We start from the raw sequence: 18,228 nt of genomic DNA on the forward strand, positions 1-18,228 counted from the left end.
TTACCTGTTTTTCTTGTTGTTTTTCTCTACCAAATCACACTATTTATTTAGGAAACTCCAAAGGAGAAAACACATCCATAGTATCTCCAAATATGTGGATTAAACCACAGAAAGAATCCTGTATTTGTAATAGTTTTTTATTCTAAAAACATGATTTTATCATACACAATAAATTAAAAATCCATGATATTCATAATGACAAGAGAAAACAGACGTACATAAATATAAACAAAGGACTCGATGACATAAACACAAGACAGCAACCTGACTGCGAGCAGCAGAAGCCACTGTCAGATCAGATATAGTGTGAAATACTTGTACAGGTCGATGTGTTCTTCAATTAAAGGATGAATGTATCGTTTTAAAGGGCAGAAAAGCTTCATGCTTTAATACACTAATTCATCACACACCTCTTCATCTACATTTCTAAAATTAAGTCCCTAATTGTTGTGTTTCTTTTTTTTTTTTTTTTGGTCAAAACCTTCAAAGTTTAAAATGGGACAAAAATCAAACACACATCAGAAAGTTTCATTCCATCAGTGAAACTTGAAATGCATTGAGTTAGTATCACCTTCAGCTGGCAGCAGTCGCTGAGGTTCACATGTAAACAGGCAACATTTCAACATGACTGAGATCAGAGTCAAACTGGAGTCCTTTGGATACAGACGTGTATCACGCTGTCAGATTAATCATTCTACTGAATGTGTGAATTAAAGGATGAAAATCTCACACATGTGATTTAATTAACTGTAACAGAGAGTCAAATGTATGCTTTGTATAATTCAGGTCGGCCTGTCTGTTGAGCTATGAGCTTGAACAAAGATATAACAGCATTTTCTCACATGGATGTGTTAGTCCTCCTCATGATCATTTACAAACAAACATCATTTCTACAAACAGTACTGTCCATCCATACTGCTCACACATGACCAGTGTATAGTAGCTTAACATGATTATTATACAGTGTAGCATGAGAGAGATGCTGGATATGACTTCTACTTTAATATACATATAATATCTCTTCATAATCAAATACTCTGATATTCTGTTTGAGAAAACATGCGTCAGTCTCTATTTACAGAAACACTGTACAGTGCGTAAGATAGTGAAGGGGGCGGGGCTGCGCAAAGATACAGGCAGGTGGACAGGTGTGCAGGCAGGTAACAGAGTGACTGATGGGATGCAAACTATGCAAGAGAGGTAGGGATGGAAGGAAGGAGGGTTGGTAAGCTGATGTAGTGTGACTTGGCATCTGCATTGCCTGGGAGAGAAAGTGTGTAAAAAGGGAGTGATACAGGGACACAGGGAGTGCCGAATGTATGGGTGGTAAGTAGACTATTACTGATTAGTAGGTGGCTAAAGAAAGAGGTTTACTGTTGGGGTTGTTGTACTATACGTGGGTAAAGGAATGGGTCAACAATTTGGGAAAGCTGAATTCTTGCTAAGAGTATGACGACAAATCAAAACCTCTTGTCCAGGTGCTCAGTGTCAGCTTAGCTTAAAGTTGCTGTGAACTGACCTGCAGGGTTCTGTATGATTCTGCATAGAAAAACTAAAGAATACATCTAACTTGTGTACGCCTCAAAATGCAGGATGAGACTTGACCTTTTGTAATGTTTTCCAGCAAATAACAAACTCTAAAATAGCATTAGGAGTTCCTACAAAAAAGTTAAAACATCTACTTTGATTTCATCTGAACTTCAGAGTAGAAGAAGAAGGGAGAAAAGGCTGGCCTCGCCTGCTCCGAGATCCAAAAATACCCCTGCCAGCACTTTTCAAGCTAACTGATTAGCCCAATTTATCTTGAGTGTTTAATTAAAATAGAAAGAAAGCAAACTTCCCAAATTGTAGACTCATTCTGGAATAGTAGAGAGAGTAGAGAGGTTACATACATGTTAGTTTTTCACATCCTGATTGGAGCGAAGGGCAGGGTTTGGTCCAATCGTGAAGCAGAATGTTGGAGGGTGTGCAGACAATGGTTACCATGGAGATGCTCAGAGTTCCGAGAAGGGGGTCGTGGCCGGGGAAGTCTTTTTGGCTCTCTGCAGGTGCAGCAGTGGCAACGAAAGGTTGAAAAGGTTCTGCAGATTTGGTGCAAAGGTTACATTAAGGGTCAGAGAGGAGTCACCAGCGTCGCAACATGAACCCACGATTGTTTGGGTCGCTCGAGGTTGATCTTCTGGTCTTCACAAACCCGTCTGAAACACACTAATCACACACACACACACACACACACACACACACATACAAAAAGATAAATAAAATATAGTGACATATCTGGAAAAATAGGTTTGGGGGATATAAGTTGATAGAAGTTTATTGCTTGTATCAGACTTTTTATATTTGTTGGTCTTTTATTAACTATAAAATCTTTAGCAGAATGGCGTTAAGAAGGCATTTCAAAGATTATTAAAGATTAGAATTGTTCAAGTTTGGACCAAGTAGCAAAAAATGTCCCTCTGAAACCTCCTGCTCTGAATGTGAATCAGACTGAGGTTTGTAAATCACAACATGAGTGACAGGAGTGTAGACGACGAGGCTGAGTGCAGCAGATGCACATCGCTAAGAGCAACGAGCAGACTGTCAAGTGGCTCTCCAGGCAACCCGAAAGCTGTGACGCTCTTAATGTGAAAGGGAACTGCAGAGAAACCTTCAATCTGCGAGTCATGCACACACACACACGTGTACACACTGGTCCTTTTACCTTTTCTGTGCATGTAACTGAGCTCATCCACTAGCAGCCACACTCCTGGGTGCCTTGCGGCTGAGCACGTCGAGGAGAACGGAGCTGTCGTAACGCAGCATCGCCATACTGGATACCTGAACCCATCCTCTCTGGATCCAGCTCCCCTGAAAGTAGGAGACGAGGGCGGGGAGACAGAGACATGTTGGGATCATGATGACATAATGTTTTCTAAAGAGTGCAGTTTATAAAAACAGTCCACTGCCTGCCAATCATTTTTGTTTGTCTTTTCAGAATGATGTCACAGCTAGCTGAAGGTTATTATTTTACTCCAGTGTGGGGGCCAGAAGTTCTTTTTTTAACCTGTTGGGATAAGAGGGGGTACAGAGTCTGGGGTTACTGTTATAGGTGAGGACTGTGGTTCCTACCGGACTCTATCTTATTGAGGATTTTCCGAGCGCACTGCACGAAGGCCTCTTCAACATTTTCTCCTGTCAGTGCGCTGGTCTCCAGAAACATCAGCTCTGACACACAAACACACAGAAACAATCAATTTACTCTGAGCAGCATAGTTCTTTGCAGATCAGAAGTAATTTCCAATAACATCAGAAAAACTAGTGTTGGTCCCAAACTGCAGATCCTACCGTTCTCCTGAGCAAAGCGTGAGGCCTCCAGGAACGTGACCTCCCTGTCTGCGTCAAGGTCCTTCTTGTTTCCACACAGGATGATGACGATGTTCTGACTAGCGAGCATCCTGGCATCGCTCAGCCATGTGGTCAGAGCGTTGTACGTCTCTCGACTGCAAAGAGCAGAGGCAGAGAGGCAGCAGGAAGAGAAGAAGACTATATATTTAGAAAGGAGAGGAGAGCTGCATATAAAAACAATCGACTTAATGCTGAGGCAATTGGCTGATGTACCTGGTGATGTCATAGACCAATAGGGCTCCTGCTGCTCCTCTGTAGTAACTCCTGGTCACAGACCTGACACACAGATAAAAGGTGGTCAGGTATTTCATGATCACTTACATTTACATATATTTCTAAGTTTCCTCGTTTGAACGCACAAAAAAACAGAAAAAGCTGAAACTAAATGATGTTAAAGGTTCAGTTGCATTCATCACTACAAGAGATGCATTCATGAATGTCTTCACTAAGCCTGCATTTAGGTTCTCCTCAGTGCTGTGTTCACAAGCTTTGATGTAATGTAATGCAGCAATGTGGAAACAAGATGGAGAAGACAAAGAAGATGTGTTGTACTTTCTTGCTCAGAACTAATCTAGGTCACTATGGGGATGACACATAATGGTAACAACCTAACATCAGTAGTTGGGAACTACTTTTTCTGACACTCCACATGACACCACATGAATACAGCGTTATACCCGTTTCAGACGAGCCAGATTGTACCCCAAAAGTTAATTTGATTAGCTCTTCATAACCCAGTGTCATTGAAACATTTTCTCTGTCTTTCATCATATTCAGATGTGGTAAAATAAATGCCTTACAGTATGCACAATGTCGAAGTTTCACACAGCTAGAGAATAAGGGTTAAATGTACAAGTTATTTCTCTACCTGAATCTTTCTTGTCCTGCAGTGTCCCAAATCTGCAGTTTGACCATTTTGTTGACCACATTGATGATCTTGGAGCCAAACTCCACTCCAATCGTGTGGTTGGATTCATCCTTAACTGGAAAACAAAATGAATCATTATATGTTGATTATTATTTGATAACTGCATTACGCAGTAAAATTATGGCCTGCTTTCGGTAAAGAAAATGCACTAGATAAAAGACTACATCCATCTCTAGGGACGAACTTTTGTCTCTGTACTACAGTTAAACAAGCCTGTTCTTTTTTCACATGCTACTCTTGATTACTCATAAACACTAGGTGCTTTCCGACTTACATCTCTTCTCTATGAACTGGTGCAGCAGACAGGACTTTCCTGTTCCAGCATTCCCAATCACCAGGAATTTAAACAGGAAATCTGAAGTAAGAACATAGAAACAATGATAAATACATACACAACATAACATAAGATTTGTCTTCTGTTATAGTAATCATGATTGTTAGAACTAAAGACAGTCCTCCAAGCAAGCTGTAATAATTTTATCAAACAATATCTGCAGTACAGAGATATCAGATACATGTTTCTAACTATGTAGAAAAAGTGCCACTTTAACACATAATCAGCTGTGGTAAAAAATGTAATAAAAAAACAAAACATTAATAATGAAAAAAACATGGGGGAATGTGAGTTAACCCTTGAAGAAACATAGTAAACACTGACATATATGGACGTTGGTGGGATTGTAGTAGCATCTCAGCTTACTTCAAAATCATGCTCTTCCTCGGTTAAAAAGGTTAGGCTTATGTATCTGCCCCTCACAGACCATGTGTTAGTGTACCCTACAATCTTTGTATTTTGTCTTGTGTACAAGATACCCAGCTCTGTCAGAACATCATGTGAACTCCATCATCAATAGCCCTGTCCCAGGTGTCAGCTTCCTGTCTATTCCGCTAACCTCTGTGTTTATTTGTAACACTACGATCCCGATTGATTCGGTCACATTAAACTCTACTCTACAACCTTTGATATACTACTAACGCTGACATTGCATTTTGTAAGGCCAGCAGCCTTCACCAACGGCTCGGTTAGCCTGGCAGCTATCTATTTACGATGGGAAAAATCTCTCTCGGCACACCTGCCTCATCCCATCCCTGTTCTTTCACGAAGATTGTAAAAGGGAAGACTTGTCCAAACATCCTCCTTACCGTATGACTCCGACATCGCCAGCCTGGCGCTATGAAAGCAAAATTGTGGGAAGGGAGGAATAGAAGTTGACAGATGGATAGCTTGCTAAGTAAGGAAAATATTCCTGTTGGTGATTTCCGCGGATTCCAGCTGATTTTCCCATCCGACTTCCCGTACGTGGCTTGTATTTTCAAAATAAAAGCCACCTTAATGGGCCGTGTATTGCAGTGCTTAGAGTTTGCCGCAAGGAGGTGCTGTTTAATAAGCCAACTGAACTAGCTAGCCTTCTGAAACAGTCTCTTCAATTTCATTAAAAACCGTTGAAAGATGAATTTGCATGTGATACACACTGCCTCAAATTAATGCTGGAATACTTTTTTGTATATATTTTAAATTCCAGTCAAAAACGAGGTTACTTTATTTAATTAATCACCCACCACCCTCCCACTGAGTCACACTCCAGCCCGGTAGGTGGCGACTACTTACCCTAACGAATGTCAACCGCCACACAATCGTACACGAAGAAGAAAAGGAAGAAGAGGCTAGTGAGCTAGCCTAACTGCTTAATTTAGCGTATTATGGCTACTGTGCTCCCCGTTAGACCGCCCTGCGATAGCAACCCTGCAACCCCTGGAGCACAATCTATAAAGGTAACCTTTGCATTCAGCCACATAGATAACAATTACGTTTGCTCGTGGATCACTAAACCGTTGCGTGCTCAGCTTACGGCTAGTTAGCTACCAAACGGCTACCTCCGTCCATCAATGACAACAATTAACGACTTCAGCATCATCCCTTCGTATTTAATGTGTGCTAAATGTTATTGATGGATAGTATCATGTGTTGTGTTTATACATTTTTGTTCATGTTCCACTAGGATACATACTGTAAAATTGCTACAAGTAGTTTGACACTCGAAACGTTCTATTTATTTTTTGCCCTAGCCTTCCCTGTCACCACTCTGCCAACTGACTCTTCATGCAGTTCATGCGTTTGTTTTTCTCCTTCGACAACAACAACAACAACATAAATTTGCAGTCTTTTTTTTTTTTTTTTTTGCAGTCACATGGTTTTTGTTTGCTTTATAAATAGTCCTTTGCGGCTTAGGAGCCAAATATTCTGTCATCCTGTTTTAAAATGAGTTCTGGTGCCTGTGGATTGATGTGGCATGGGAAATTAGGGAATTATACCCAGTATCAGCTTAAGTAAGACGTAAGGACTAACCTAGGATTAATAATAAACAGTCTGTGAACTTGCTCTAACTGCCCACACTCAAACCAGTTTCAGGGTGTAATCTGTATATTAGAAAACCACATATAAGATAAAAAGGTTCCCCCCTAATAACAATATAACAACCAATCGGCTTGACAAAAATTATATAGTCCTACTTTTCATTCTTTGCTCTCAACCTGTCACAAAGAAGTTCAGTTGGTAAATGCAAGCATGCTTTGAGGAATATGGCAATATCACATTGAATTAACTTATTAATGTATAAGTTTAATCTGTGGGGTTTTTTCCCTTTGCTGTGTAGGAGGATGTTATAGAAGAGGTGTCCAATGATGGCAGCCAGCCTCCCAAGAGAAGGAGAATGGGTTCAGGGGATAGTTCTCGTAGCTGCGACACCTCCAGTCAAGAGCTTGGGTAGGTTTGGTTGACATGGTGCAGTATAAGCAACCATTTTTTAAGAAGTCTTGATAACCTTGTAAATCACCAAAGAATGCTTTCTTTCAGCCCAACATATTTCCCAGCTGAGAACCTGACAGAGTACAAGTGGCCTCCAGATGACACAGGAGAGTATTACATGCTGCAGGAGCAGGTCAGCGAGTATCTCGGAGTCACATCCTTCAAGAGGAAGTATCCTGGTAAGACTTGAGTAATCTTAGAGACAGACAGTTCTGTATCTGTTTAAAGGATTTAGAGGTGCTCTTTATCTGAAAATACTACTGATTTATTTAATGTATATAATGTCCTTTACCAGTAATGCTTTTTGTGACTCTGTAGATATGGAGAGAAGAGACTTGTCCCACAAAGAGAAGCTCTACCTGCGTGAGCAGAACGTCATAACTGAGACACAGTGTACTCTGGGTATGAGCAACACCTAAAACTCTTAGATCAGAACAAATTGTTGCACTGCATTTAAGCAAAACACATACATTCAACACAGTCAGTCCCTTACATTGTTTATAAGATAATCTCTGTGTGGCTGTTGTTTGTTTCCAGGCCTGACAGCTCTTCGGAGTGACGAAGTGATAGATCTGATGATAAAGGAGTATCCCGTCAAACACTCTGAGTATTCAGTCATCCTGCAGGAGAGGGAGCGGCAGAGAATAGCTAAAGAATATTCTGTAAGTATACAGGATAAAAAAAGGCCCGCTTGTGATTTTGTGTTCTTTTATTTTACAGTAGTCCTTCACAGACCCTTTACAGTGTGTGTTGTCTTTCATAGCAAATGCAGCAGCAGAACCCTCAGAAGGTGGAGGCCAGCAAGGTTCCTGAGTACATTAAGAAAGCAGCTAAAAAAGCTGCAGAGTTCAACAGTAACTTCAACAGAGAGCGTATGGAGGAGAGGAGAGCATACTTTGACCTCCAGACACATGTAAGTCCAACCTGGGGAATAAGATGAGAATGTGAACCCTAGGCATGTCATGACTTCAGTTTCAAATACAAAAATTAATTGAAAGCATGATTAATGACTCCTATCCCATTTTTGCCACTCCACATGTTGATGTTCGATTAAAGGGGGAAAAAAACACTTTAAAGACAGCACAACGTAGCTTACTCGTAGCGTGCAGCTTCACCTTAAGAGTCTCCATGGTCACTGCTTGAAAACAATGTAAAACAAGTTTGACAGAACTTGAAAACTGCTCCAGCTTCCCGTTGTGTTATAAGCTTTCCGTCATGTTATAATGACTACATGTACATGCACAAAATATTCCACTTTTGCTTTTTATCCTCAACAAGACAACATTCATTCTCAGCTGTTTGCGCAGCTATTGAACAAAATGTTTCCCCGTTTCCATAGAGCCATTCCTTGATTAACCCGAGCCTCGCATAGTGTCTGCTAGTTGGTTTGTTTGAAATGCACAGAGCGAAGCTGACCGTAAACATTTGTGTTTTGTCTCAGATTATTCAGGTGCCCCAGGGCAGGTTCAAGGTTCTGGCCCCAGAGCTGACACGGACAGGGCCCTACCCTGTGGCTCTCATACCAGGACAGTTCCAGGACTACTACAAAAGGTACACACTCATTCCATTTGTTGCAATTCACCTCTTTTATATTCAAGACAATACACCTAAAGTTATGCTAACTGGGGAAAGTGGTGAAGTAGTGTTTGAGGCTTTCAGCATGTTTTATCCCTGATGCATGATTATGTTGTGCCAAACAGGTACTCTCCCAATGAGCTGCGATACTTGCCGTTGAACACAGCTCTGTTTGAGCCTCCGCTGGACCCCGAGCTCCCCGCGCTGGACTCAGAACCTGATTCTGATGACGCTGAGGATGTAAAGGAAGAAAAAAAGAACAAGAACTCATCTGTAAGACTTTAGATCTTTGTGCCCCTGTAGTAGTCTGTATCTATGTCAGATCATACGTTTAGCCTGGATTAACTTTAAACCTTGACATTATAATATATGACTATAAATCACGGCTAGACCCCTTGTCATCACATTTGCTCTCTACTTTTCTTTTCCTCTCTCCAGGACAGTTCGTCAGGAAACACATCAGACGTGGAGAGCCAGGAGGGAGGTGGCGGAACGGGCCACAAGTCCAAGGCCAAGGACAGAACATCCACGCCGGGAAAAGACGGCAACCACCGCCATTCTGCCTCCCACAAAGCCACCCCAGGGTACAAGGTAGAGGACAAAACCACCTGAACTCTTCTCCAACAACAGCAGCAGCACTTTTCTACCCCCTCCTCCTCTTTCTACTACTACCACTCCCTTACTCCATCCATCCCGCCACCCCTCCCTAGCTTTCTTCACTTTGTTCTCCGGCTTCTACAGTTTGTCGGCTTTACGGTTGGGACTATCTGGTCCGCACACACACACACAGACACACACACACAGACACACACACACACACACACAGACACACACATGGGGTGCTGTCTTCAGTTTTTGTTTTTAAGATTGCCCCCTCCCCCCCTCTTACCAGACTGTGAGCAATAAGAACATTTTAAAGGAACAGTTCGCTTGTTTCTTTTTCACTGCACTTTCACTTTTTGTGTTTTCAGAAGACAAATTTGAACTTTAAAAGTTTTTTTCCTTTTGAATGTCTTCTATATACCTCTTGTCTGTCCTCACTTGTCAAAAAAAGATACATCCAAGACAAGTAAGTGGATGTTTTGGCTGCTAGTTTTCCTTTTTAGTTTATGAAAAGAAAAGTCTTTTTGTTATACTGATAGAGAAAATATAAACCACAAACAGTCTGTGGTTGATTTTAAACATAGTTGATGTTAACACTAGAGGATTTTAACATTTATATCTGAAGTGTGAAATGCACTTAACCCTAATGTTTTAAGTATGTGCTGGTATGATAATATGCTTTGTTTATACACCATGTTATGTACTGTTAATCTGTTAATGCGTATCAGACAGCAGTTTGACATGGGCTTTACTTGTCCCTATAATGTCAAGTTAAAGAGATGAGGACTTGCTGACCTTGTTCACACTGTTGCTGAGCTGAGCTAGCTGTAATCTCTGAAAACCTTTATTTAAAAAGCAGTCATGGCTCGTCTGTAAAAGCCAGTTGAATGAAACTGTTCATGGCACAGTTGGTGGAAAAAATGAACCACTCGCTCCCCTGAGTTCTGTTTTATTATACCATTACTAAATATTCTTGTAGAAAATATCCAACAGCTAAATATATGCTGGTATATTCCCATAACTGAGAGTATGGTGGGCCTGAATTATTCCGGTTGAGTTCAGCTCAGCTTTGTGGTGTGGGCATGGTCCTTTTTTTAGTGTCTGTTTAAAACAGTTAGCAGTTTTAGAGTGGCTAAGTTTGATTTCCCTTAACCTTTTTTTACTTATTTATCTGCTCTTTTTGAAGACATGGCGTGCCGGAAGTCACTATTCAGTAGAATTAGTCAAAACTATGATATCACTTTACTTTATCAACTTGTGATGAGTACAAAGGAACCTAGAGAGGGAAAAGCTTTTAAAGCCTTCAGGTGTGATCCATTCTTTTGTAACCCACAGGGGTCAAATGTGCCATTCCCCCTTTATCAAATTGTTCTTCTATCGTCCCCCTTACAGAAAGTCCCAGTGGATCACAGGTTTACTGTTTCTACTGACTTTCATGTCAGCTGATTAACGTTACTCCGCTCTGGTCTGCTCCCATGGACAGTTTGTGCAGTGGTTCATGACTTGATGATGAGTGATGTGGTGTTTTACAAACAGCTCATGAATAAAAACTCATTATGAACAACAAAGGTGGAATTAGATGGACTAATTGCGTCTACAGAACTTTTTTGTGCATAAAGTGATAAATGTTGCATGTTCTACACATGTTGAATCTTTATTGCAACACTAGGGTGATGTCTTCAGATTGATTATTCATTAATGAATTGCTCTGACAGCTCTACATAGATGTGACAGTATGAGAAAATATTATGTGACCCAGATGCATGCAGGAACAGAAGTTAATAACATCAACTGCAGCAGATTATTATAACTATTTATTAATGTTTTACAAAAGAGTTTGACTCTCAAAAAGTTTTGTTAATTTTTGCATCTCAGACATTTTGGATTTGATGGTTTAGGACAAGATACAGGCAAGATACTATACATTTGGCCAAGGCAGGTAGTAAGTTCTGAAGCACAGCTAACAGGTTAGCAGCTTTAACAGACACATAATCATTGACACGTCTAGAACAGTAACAAGATGTTTATGTCATATGCACCATCCTAAATCTGTCGTATCCATCAGCTGGGGATGAATGTGTGTCTCTGTGTATGCCTTTGTGTCTGAATTAAGCATCATTTGTGGAGCTTCATTATGCCAACTATCAGAAACTATCAGATTATATAAAAGCAAACATGCCTGAAAATGAGAGATTTTATTCCTTTATGCCCATAAAATTCAGTATAACTGTGTATAACATGTTGGTTGGACACTGCTTGTTATATAAACCTTTATGTGGCAACACTTCAGTTCATAGTAGAAATAGAGGCAATCCTTTCACTGATGATATCAGTGTTGACTTCAAATAGTAAACGTACGTATATGTATCAATTTGCCTCCAGCTCTTCCTTTTTCTTATTTTCCTCTCCTGCTGCTGTCTGTTAGATTAGTTGTCTGCTTTGTGTCTGATCTTGGATTTTCATCATTACCAAACCATGTCCTTTATTGACCCATAGTTTGTACCCATGGCTGTTTAGTCTAACCTGCTCATATTCTGTCAGGGGGCATTTTAATGAAGGATGTCACTATCTTCAGGCCTATGACATAGGCTTGAGACATTATGTAGACTGAACAAGAAACACATGCTTAGCCTCAAAAACGGGAAAACACTGTATGTTGTTACATGATGGCTACAGATTTTGTTCTTATGGGGGGAACTACTGTGTCATAAAGACATAGTATTATCCTGGAACACAAACTCACCTTTGCACATATCCTACACTCTCATGATTCATATCTACTTGTGATTATATAGTTGTTAAGCTGAATCTTCTTTGTTTTAATAGCTTGACTAACTAAGTTAAAATGTTTCCCTCCGTGGCATCCTGATTTAAATGCCCCTCAGCCTCCTTATCTTTCTCCTCTGGTTCTTTCCTCTCTGACCCCTTTTGAACTGAAGATACGTTGCATAGAAAGCAACTCTTCAGATGTCAGAATAGCATTGATCACTTTTACATTAAAAAACAGGTTGGGCCTTTTTCTTATAAATACAGCACTGAAAGATCCTTCTGGTCAATCCACTATGAGGTAAGCCTCTGTTGATGAAAATAAATCCACTGTAGATTATAGATGGCACCTGCTTACAACGGGATCTGTTAGACCCCATACCCTATCTGTATATGTACTCTGAGATACATTTAATTTCATGTACTTGTACACTGTTGTAGTTTATAGTGAAGTATATTGTTCAGTGCTCTGAGGCCCAGTAACCTGGGGCTCTTTATGCCAAAAAGACTCTGATCAGCCCCAAAAAACTTTTAACGTTTGGAGACATTTAAAATAATCAACTTGGACGGCAGCGATGATGGTAGGGGATGAACTGTTTGTCTAAAGGGTTAAAATGCTTATAGTGTATGAATCGATCCACCTGTCTTTCAGTCATCAGTCATTAAACATGTGTTGATCTACTTTATTGTCCATGACTTCAGGAATACTCGTGTTTTTTATAGCATTATTCTGCCCTTGCAGCCTAAGGTCATTCCCAATGCTATATGTGGCATTTGCCAGAAGGGTAAAGAGGCCAACAGGAAGGGCAAGCCAGAGGCTCTCATTCACTGCTCCCAATGTGATAACAGCGGTAAGTTCTCAATGTTAACAGTTCCCTGTTTGTAGATATAAACCTCCTAATGCAGGCGTGTTCATAAATGTCAATTTTGTCTTAATTTAAGCAGTAATCATAAACATCGCTCTAATGAATCATCTCTTGCATCAAAGCAAGGACAGGTCTTAGTTGTACTTAATAACATTGTATTGTGTAATAACAGGATTTATACTTTAAAGCACATGTTTAAATGCTTGAGTGAGTGTTTACATTTGGTCAGTGAAGCTTGGTGTCTCAAGTGATGTATATAATTCACTTTAAAGAACTGAATAATGTTGATCAAGTTATTTATGTGGAGTTTTTGGCCACAATGTTTGGATATTTAATCTGTCTGTATATTAACCAGGCAGGTATGACTATGAGGGGAAAATGACCTGTATGATCATGAAACTAGTTTGTTTCTTATTGTCCTGGTTAATATCTCTGTCTCTGTATGTATGTTGTCTCTGTGCATGTGTCTCCGTGTCCATAAACTTCAGGCCACCCGTCCTGCCTGGATATGAGCGAGGATCTGGTGTGTGTGATCCAGACGTACCGCTGGCAGTGTATGGAGTGTAAAACCTGCACCGTGTGCCAACAGCCCCACCATGAGGACGAGATGATGTTCTGTGACAAATGTGACCGAGGGTACCACACATTCTGCGTGGGCATGGACTCTATACCTAAAGGTGAGTGGATGGATGGAGATTTCTTATTTAGAGAATAGTTTGTAACATTTTACTACCAACAAGCACACATGCAGTTACAGAGAACATGAAGGGTCTGCAGCAAATATAAAGCATGTCTGGTATTCATTTATTCTCTCTGTGTCCTCAGGTCTTTGGGTGTGTGAGGTTTGCGACAAAGATTTCACCACACCCAAAAAGAAGGGAGGAGCCAAAACACCCAAGAAGTCCAAATCAGCTAAAAAATGATCGACTGCATCGTTAACCACAGTAACTGGACCAAATTCTACACTAATGCACTGTTGTTTGTCCAATCATTTTCGGAAGCTGTTTCATTTTCAAACATCTCATTTTAATCCAGAAATAAACACAAAATGTGCAGCCCTTCTTCCAAACATCAAGAATCCAAATGCCAGATCTTAACCTGCTGTTACTCTGTATTGATTGACAGGTGAAAAAACTAACTTATTTTCTTGACTACCTGTCAGGGGAGAAACAAATGATTCTTATTTAAAATCTGTCTGAAAAACAGACATTTACTTTAGCATAACAACCACTAACAATTGACTTAGCTCCACACGCCAAACAAACATAATGTTAACAGCTACTCTGAAATCAAATCCATCCAAATGTAGTGCAGTTAATCCTGTTAGAGTTTCAGTGCATTCCTACTTCATTAAAACGATGAGTCTTGTAGTTCCTGTCTCTCAACATCTCTGCAGTGATAAGCTGTTTGTGCAGAAACTGTTTCATTTGAACAAACATGGTGCTTTTGATCCAGAACTACTGAAACAATCAATGTTAATGAGTTTCTTTCAGAATATTTTGTTCCTTGCATCTCATTAACTACACTTGGTGTTTTTTATTAACCTGTATTTAATGAGTCAGTCCAGTGAAGAGCAAATGTATTTTAAGTCTTAAATGATGACACGGTGCTTGTGATCCTATGTAATGACGTGTAATTTACACTGGCTGTGGTAGACTGCAGTTTTCAGGTAATGTGTACGAGTATTTGTTACTGAAACCAAGTGTTCAACCATCCACTATGAATTGTTATACAAACATGTAACCACTCTGAAAGTACCTTAAAATCAGCTCTGATAAGTAGACTGGTGTTTGCAGTCAGTTTGAAAGATTGTTTTCTTTTTTTACTTGAGTTTGTCTATTTTGTATTTTACTTCAGTTAGCAGGTTGTTGGATGAATATTTGATCCTAAGAATGTCATAGTCACTGAATTAAGTGTTTTCTTTTTCAATAAAAGCTACTTAAAAAATGACTCGTTCATCTATGACCTATTGTATACCATCTTTGTTTATAGAATGAACTTTAATGAGTTGAAAAGTATATGCATACTCTCCCTTGTATAATAAATGTGTTTTTTTGTTACATTTTATCGATTAGATTAAACTTAAACAATTAGGAAATTTACAAGTATTTAGATAATTTATGCCAGCGAGTAGTGATTTTAATGTTCTGTAGTTTGTATGCATTCACATGTGAGATAATTGTCCTGCATATAAATCATCTACTATACTACTATACTATAACTACCACTACTACATCACTGCTGCTGCTTCGACTTTATGTCCACCAATATTACCTCCAGTAAAGTTTATTACTCACAACACAACTTTAATTACTAGACCATTTCCCAACAGAGCAATATGCCATAATATTTTTGACATGGCAGATGAATGCAGGCTACAGCATTGATTTGTTCATGGCTCAGCATCAACATGTTGTATTTTAGGTTTGTTAAGTTCTTATCAACTATACTCTTCATTTTTGTCTGTCCTTTTTATTTTCCTAGCTACTGTGTATAAGATATTGGCTTCCTGTAGTAGTGAAAGAAGCACAGCGTTAAACTTGTTCATACACTGCCATTTCTCTTGCTTCAATTCATGTCAATTCATTGCTTTCATTGGCAGGAAAAGAGCTGGCTCCTGCTCTACCTCAACCAGCCTGTTGGGGCGCGCTCGCACGTATTACAGCTGAACGCGCGGCTATGATTAATAGAAGAAGAGGCTGCCATATTGCAGTGATACAGCGAGTTTACCGGACTGCATTTTGAAAACCGTTTGCTATTTGTAGTAAAAATGCTTTCTTCTCATACTTTTGGAGATCCTGGCAAGATGAAAGAATATCATTATACTGGTCCAGTAGAGCACCGTTTCTCACCATACGCTTTCAATGGAGGGTGAGTGGAATTATTTTACAACTGCTGGCTAGTTAGCTTGCTAGCTAACGTTTACATGACTTTGCTAACCAGCTTAGCAAACGACTCAAACAAAACAAAGATAAAGTTGATGGCAAGTATGTGAACAAAGCAGAGTTTATTTATTCAGGAAATAAAACAGCCACGCTTTATCTTAATGCGTCAGTTTACATCATATGCCACGCATTTGAAAGGAAAAAATGATATTACCATAGTTTCAGTTTCGAATCAGTAGCCTAGCTTCCGTTAGCGAGTATCTGGGGCAACAATACATTTTTCTCTGTGATGAGGTGGATCTAAAGCTGTTTCTTGTTTCAGGACTGTACTCGCTGTTGCCGGAGAGGACTTTGCCATCGTAGCCTCAGACACCAGGCTGAGTGAAGGCTACTCAATCCACAGCCGGGATTCACCAAAATGTTACAAACTGTAAGTGTGCACCGTCACTTCCCTGATGTGGATGGTGTGTGTGTAGTGTGTGTTTGACTTCTGATTTGTGCTCAGTGACTAGCTGCAAAACTCCACACCAATGCACCACTTAGTGTATTTGACTTAAATCACTTGTCACCACTTACCACTTGAAGTTAAGTTTTTTTTTCTAAATCTGCTGCCCTGACTGTCACTGATTATTTTGTGCTTCTCTTTCCCATCACAGGACAGACACAACTGTCATCGGCTGCAGCGGTTTCCATGGCGACTGCCTGACTCTGACTAAAATCATTGATGCCAGACTAAAGGTGTGTGTGTGTGTGTGTAACCAGTTCTTGTAGTTGTTTTACTTTCTCCTTAGCCTCATTCTTTAATTAATTTAATGCTGCAACTCTTCTAACTGTCCAACCAAGTAGAGTCACTGTTTGTGAGTACAGTTGACATGAGGTTAATATTCTAATGTGTCTTGTTGTTTTTTGAGGTCTCCTCTTGCGTGCACAAACACCTCTCTTCAGTTCAAGGGCCCTTACATGTCCTGTGGAGGGTGTAACAGGATGCGTTTATGCTACTAACACTTGAATGACTTTTCCTTCCCCCCTCTCAGATGTACAAACACTCAAACAACAAGTCAATGACCAGCGGAGCCATCGCAGCCATGTTATCCACCATCCTGTATGGCAGGAGGTTCTTCCCCTACTATGTCTACAACATCATCGGTGGTCTGGATGAAGAGGGTAGGTTCATCGGTGCTGTAGATATTGCGATGTGCAAATGTTGTACATAAATGTATGGCTTTCAGTTTCTTGTATGCAGTGATTTCAGGGGGCAAGTAATGTTTCTTGTGTTGTTACTCATATTGTGCTTTGTTGCGTCACACAGTTGTGTAATTTAGCCGTGTCTTTGCTTTGACAATGTTTTTCAAATAAGTGTTTGAGTTTATCATTATAATGTTTCTTATGTAGGCAAGGGAGCAGTGTACAGTTTTGACCCCGTGGGCTCCTACCAGAGAGACACCTACAAGGCCGGAGGCTCAGCAAGTGCCATGCTACAACCTCTACTCGACAACCAGGTAAATAACACTCAATGTATACTGACTTATTGCTGCCATAATATCACTAAATTCATGCCATGAGGGATGCAGACAGCTCAGTACTCCAGACGAGTTTTGTAAGGTTCTTTTATGTTGTATGTTTGTCTCTTTTTCCAGATTGGTTTCAAGAACATGGAGGGTGTGCAGCATGTTCCTCTGACTAAGGACAAGGCGGTTCAGCTGGTCAAAGATGTCTTCATCTCTGCTGCAGAGAGAGATGTCTACACTGGAGACGCCCTTCGGGTCTGCGTCATCACAAAAGAGGGCATCAATGAGCAGACAATACCACTGAGGAAGGACTGAGAATATGTTCCCCTTTCTCTGCTTTTCTCTTTGGTCTCTTTACACCCCCCCTCATGGTTTTGCCCTTTAACATAAGGTTTCTTAAAATAGGAGTGTTGATCCAGAAGTTGCTTCTTGTGCCCTCTATAAACGGGGAGCTGATATTCCATTTTTTTGTATCCACTCACAACATACATCTAGTGAAATCTGCATTTTCTCCTGCTATCCATGATTATTCTTTTTAATATCTGCTCTAATGACACCTCTGTATTTGTGGTTAAGCAACTTGATTGTAGATCAGCACTCCTGTTATGAGAGGCAAAGACATCTCTTCACTCAACCCCGCCCAGACTCTTCCTCAGTTGGGATTTTCCATAAAGTTTTGGAGGGATACATACTCTGCTGTTGTTTTTACATTCTTAATAAATGTAAGGATTGAAAAAGTGTCATCTTGTCAATTGCAAATCTTCACACTTCGTCTTCATCTCACATAGCTTATGCTGCTCACACTGTTGTCTTAGGTGTGAAATCTTCCTTAATTGTGGTGACAAAAAAAGCAAGGTAGTCCTTAAATGTGTTTTTTGGCATATTGAAGTATCAAAGTATCACT

At 40.1% G+C, this 18,228-nt stretch overlaps 3 protein-coding genes across 5 annotated transcripts; 2 read left to right on the forward strand and 1 right to left on the reverse strand.

Annotated features, from left to right (window-relative positions):
* Nucleotides 1-109: 109 nt before the first annotated feature.
* rab4a (RAB4a, member RAS oncogene family) lies at nucleotides 110-5,574 on the reverse strand. Of its 2 annotated transcripts, XM_069679777.1 has the most exons (8): nucleotides 5,459-5,574; nucleotides 4,590-4,670; nucleotides 4,256-4,370; nucleotides 3,601-3,663; nucleotides 3,328-3,482; nucleotides 3,112-3,207; nucleotides 2,705-2,850; nucleotides 110-2,208 (listed from the first exon to the last, which is right to left on the reverse strand). In XM_069679777.1, exons 1-7 carry the CDS (start codon nucleotides 5,472-5,474, stop codon nucleotides 2,735-2,737), a joined length of 642 nt encoding a protein of 213 aa, XP_069535878.1. In that variant the 5' UTR covers nucleotides 5,475-5,574; the 3' UTR covers nucleotides 110-2,208; nucleotides 2,705-2,734. The 2 variants fall into 2 exon arrangements, with proteins under 2 accessions (XP_069535878.1, XP_069535945.1); XM_069679844.1 differs by lacking the exons at nucleotides 4,256-4,370; nucleotides 5,459-5,574 and having other exon boundaries at nucleotides 111-2,208; nucleotides 4,590-4,632.
* A 399-nt stretch (nucleotides 5,575-5,973) lies between these two features.
* Nucleotides 5,974-14,129, forward strand: phf10 (PHD finger protein 10). 2 transcript variants are annotated; one of them, XM_069679593.1, is made up of 12 exons: nucleotides 5,974-6,088; nucleotides 6,970-7,079; nucleotides 7,155-7,300; nucleotides 7,440-7,523; nucleotides 7,659-7,783; nucleotides 7,885-8,034; nucleotides 8,563-8,672; nucleotides 8,822-8,969; nucleotides 9,135-9,287; nucleotides 12,808-12,916; nucleotides 13,420-13,608; nucleotides 13,757-14,129. In XM_069679593.1, exons 1-12 carry the CDS (start codon nucleotides 6,017-6,019, stop codon nucleotides 13,852-13,854), a joined length of 1,494 nt encoding a protein of 497 aa, XP_069535694.1. In that variant the 5' UTR covers nucleotides 5,974-6,016; the 3' UTR covers nucleotides 13,855-14,129. The 2 variants fall into 2 exon arrangements, with proteins under 2 accessions (XP_069535694.1, XP_069535771.1); XM_069679670.1 differs by having other exon boundaries at nucleotides 7,170-7,300.
* Nucleotides 14,130-15,634: 1,505 nt separating this feature from the next.
* psmb1 (proteasome 20S subunit beta 1) lies at nucleotides 15,635-18,053 on the forward strand. The gene is made up of 6 exons (XM_069657689.1): nucleotides 15,635-15,802; nucleotides 16,139-16,246; nucleotides 16,473-16,554; nucleotides 16,851-16,980; nucleotides 17,209-17,315; nucleotides 17,454-18,053. The coding sequence occupies exons 1-6, from the start codon at nucleotides 15,702-15,704 to the stop codon at nucleotides 17,637-17,639; spliced, it is 714 nt and encodes a 237-aa protein (XP_069513790.1). The 5' UTR covers nucleotides 15,635-15,701; the 3' UTR covers nucleotides 17,640-18,053.
* Nucleotides 18,054-18,228: the final 175 nt, after the last annotated feature.

The sequence above is a fragment of the Semicossyphus pulcher genome, unplaced genomic scaffold, assembly GCF_022749685.1.
Source record: "Semicossyphus pulcher isolate SPU_LCO1_2020_fin unplaced genomic scaffold, fSemPul1.0.p SCAF_1, whole genome shotgun sequence".
Taxonomy (NCBI): Eukaryota; Metazoa; Chordata; class Actinopteri; order Labriformes; family Labridae; genus Semicossyphus; species Semicossyphus pulcher.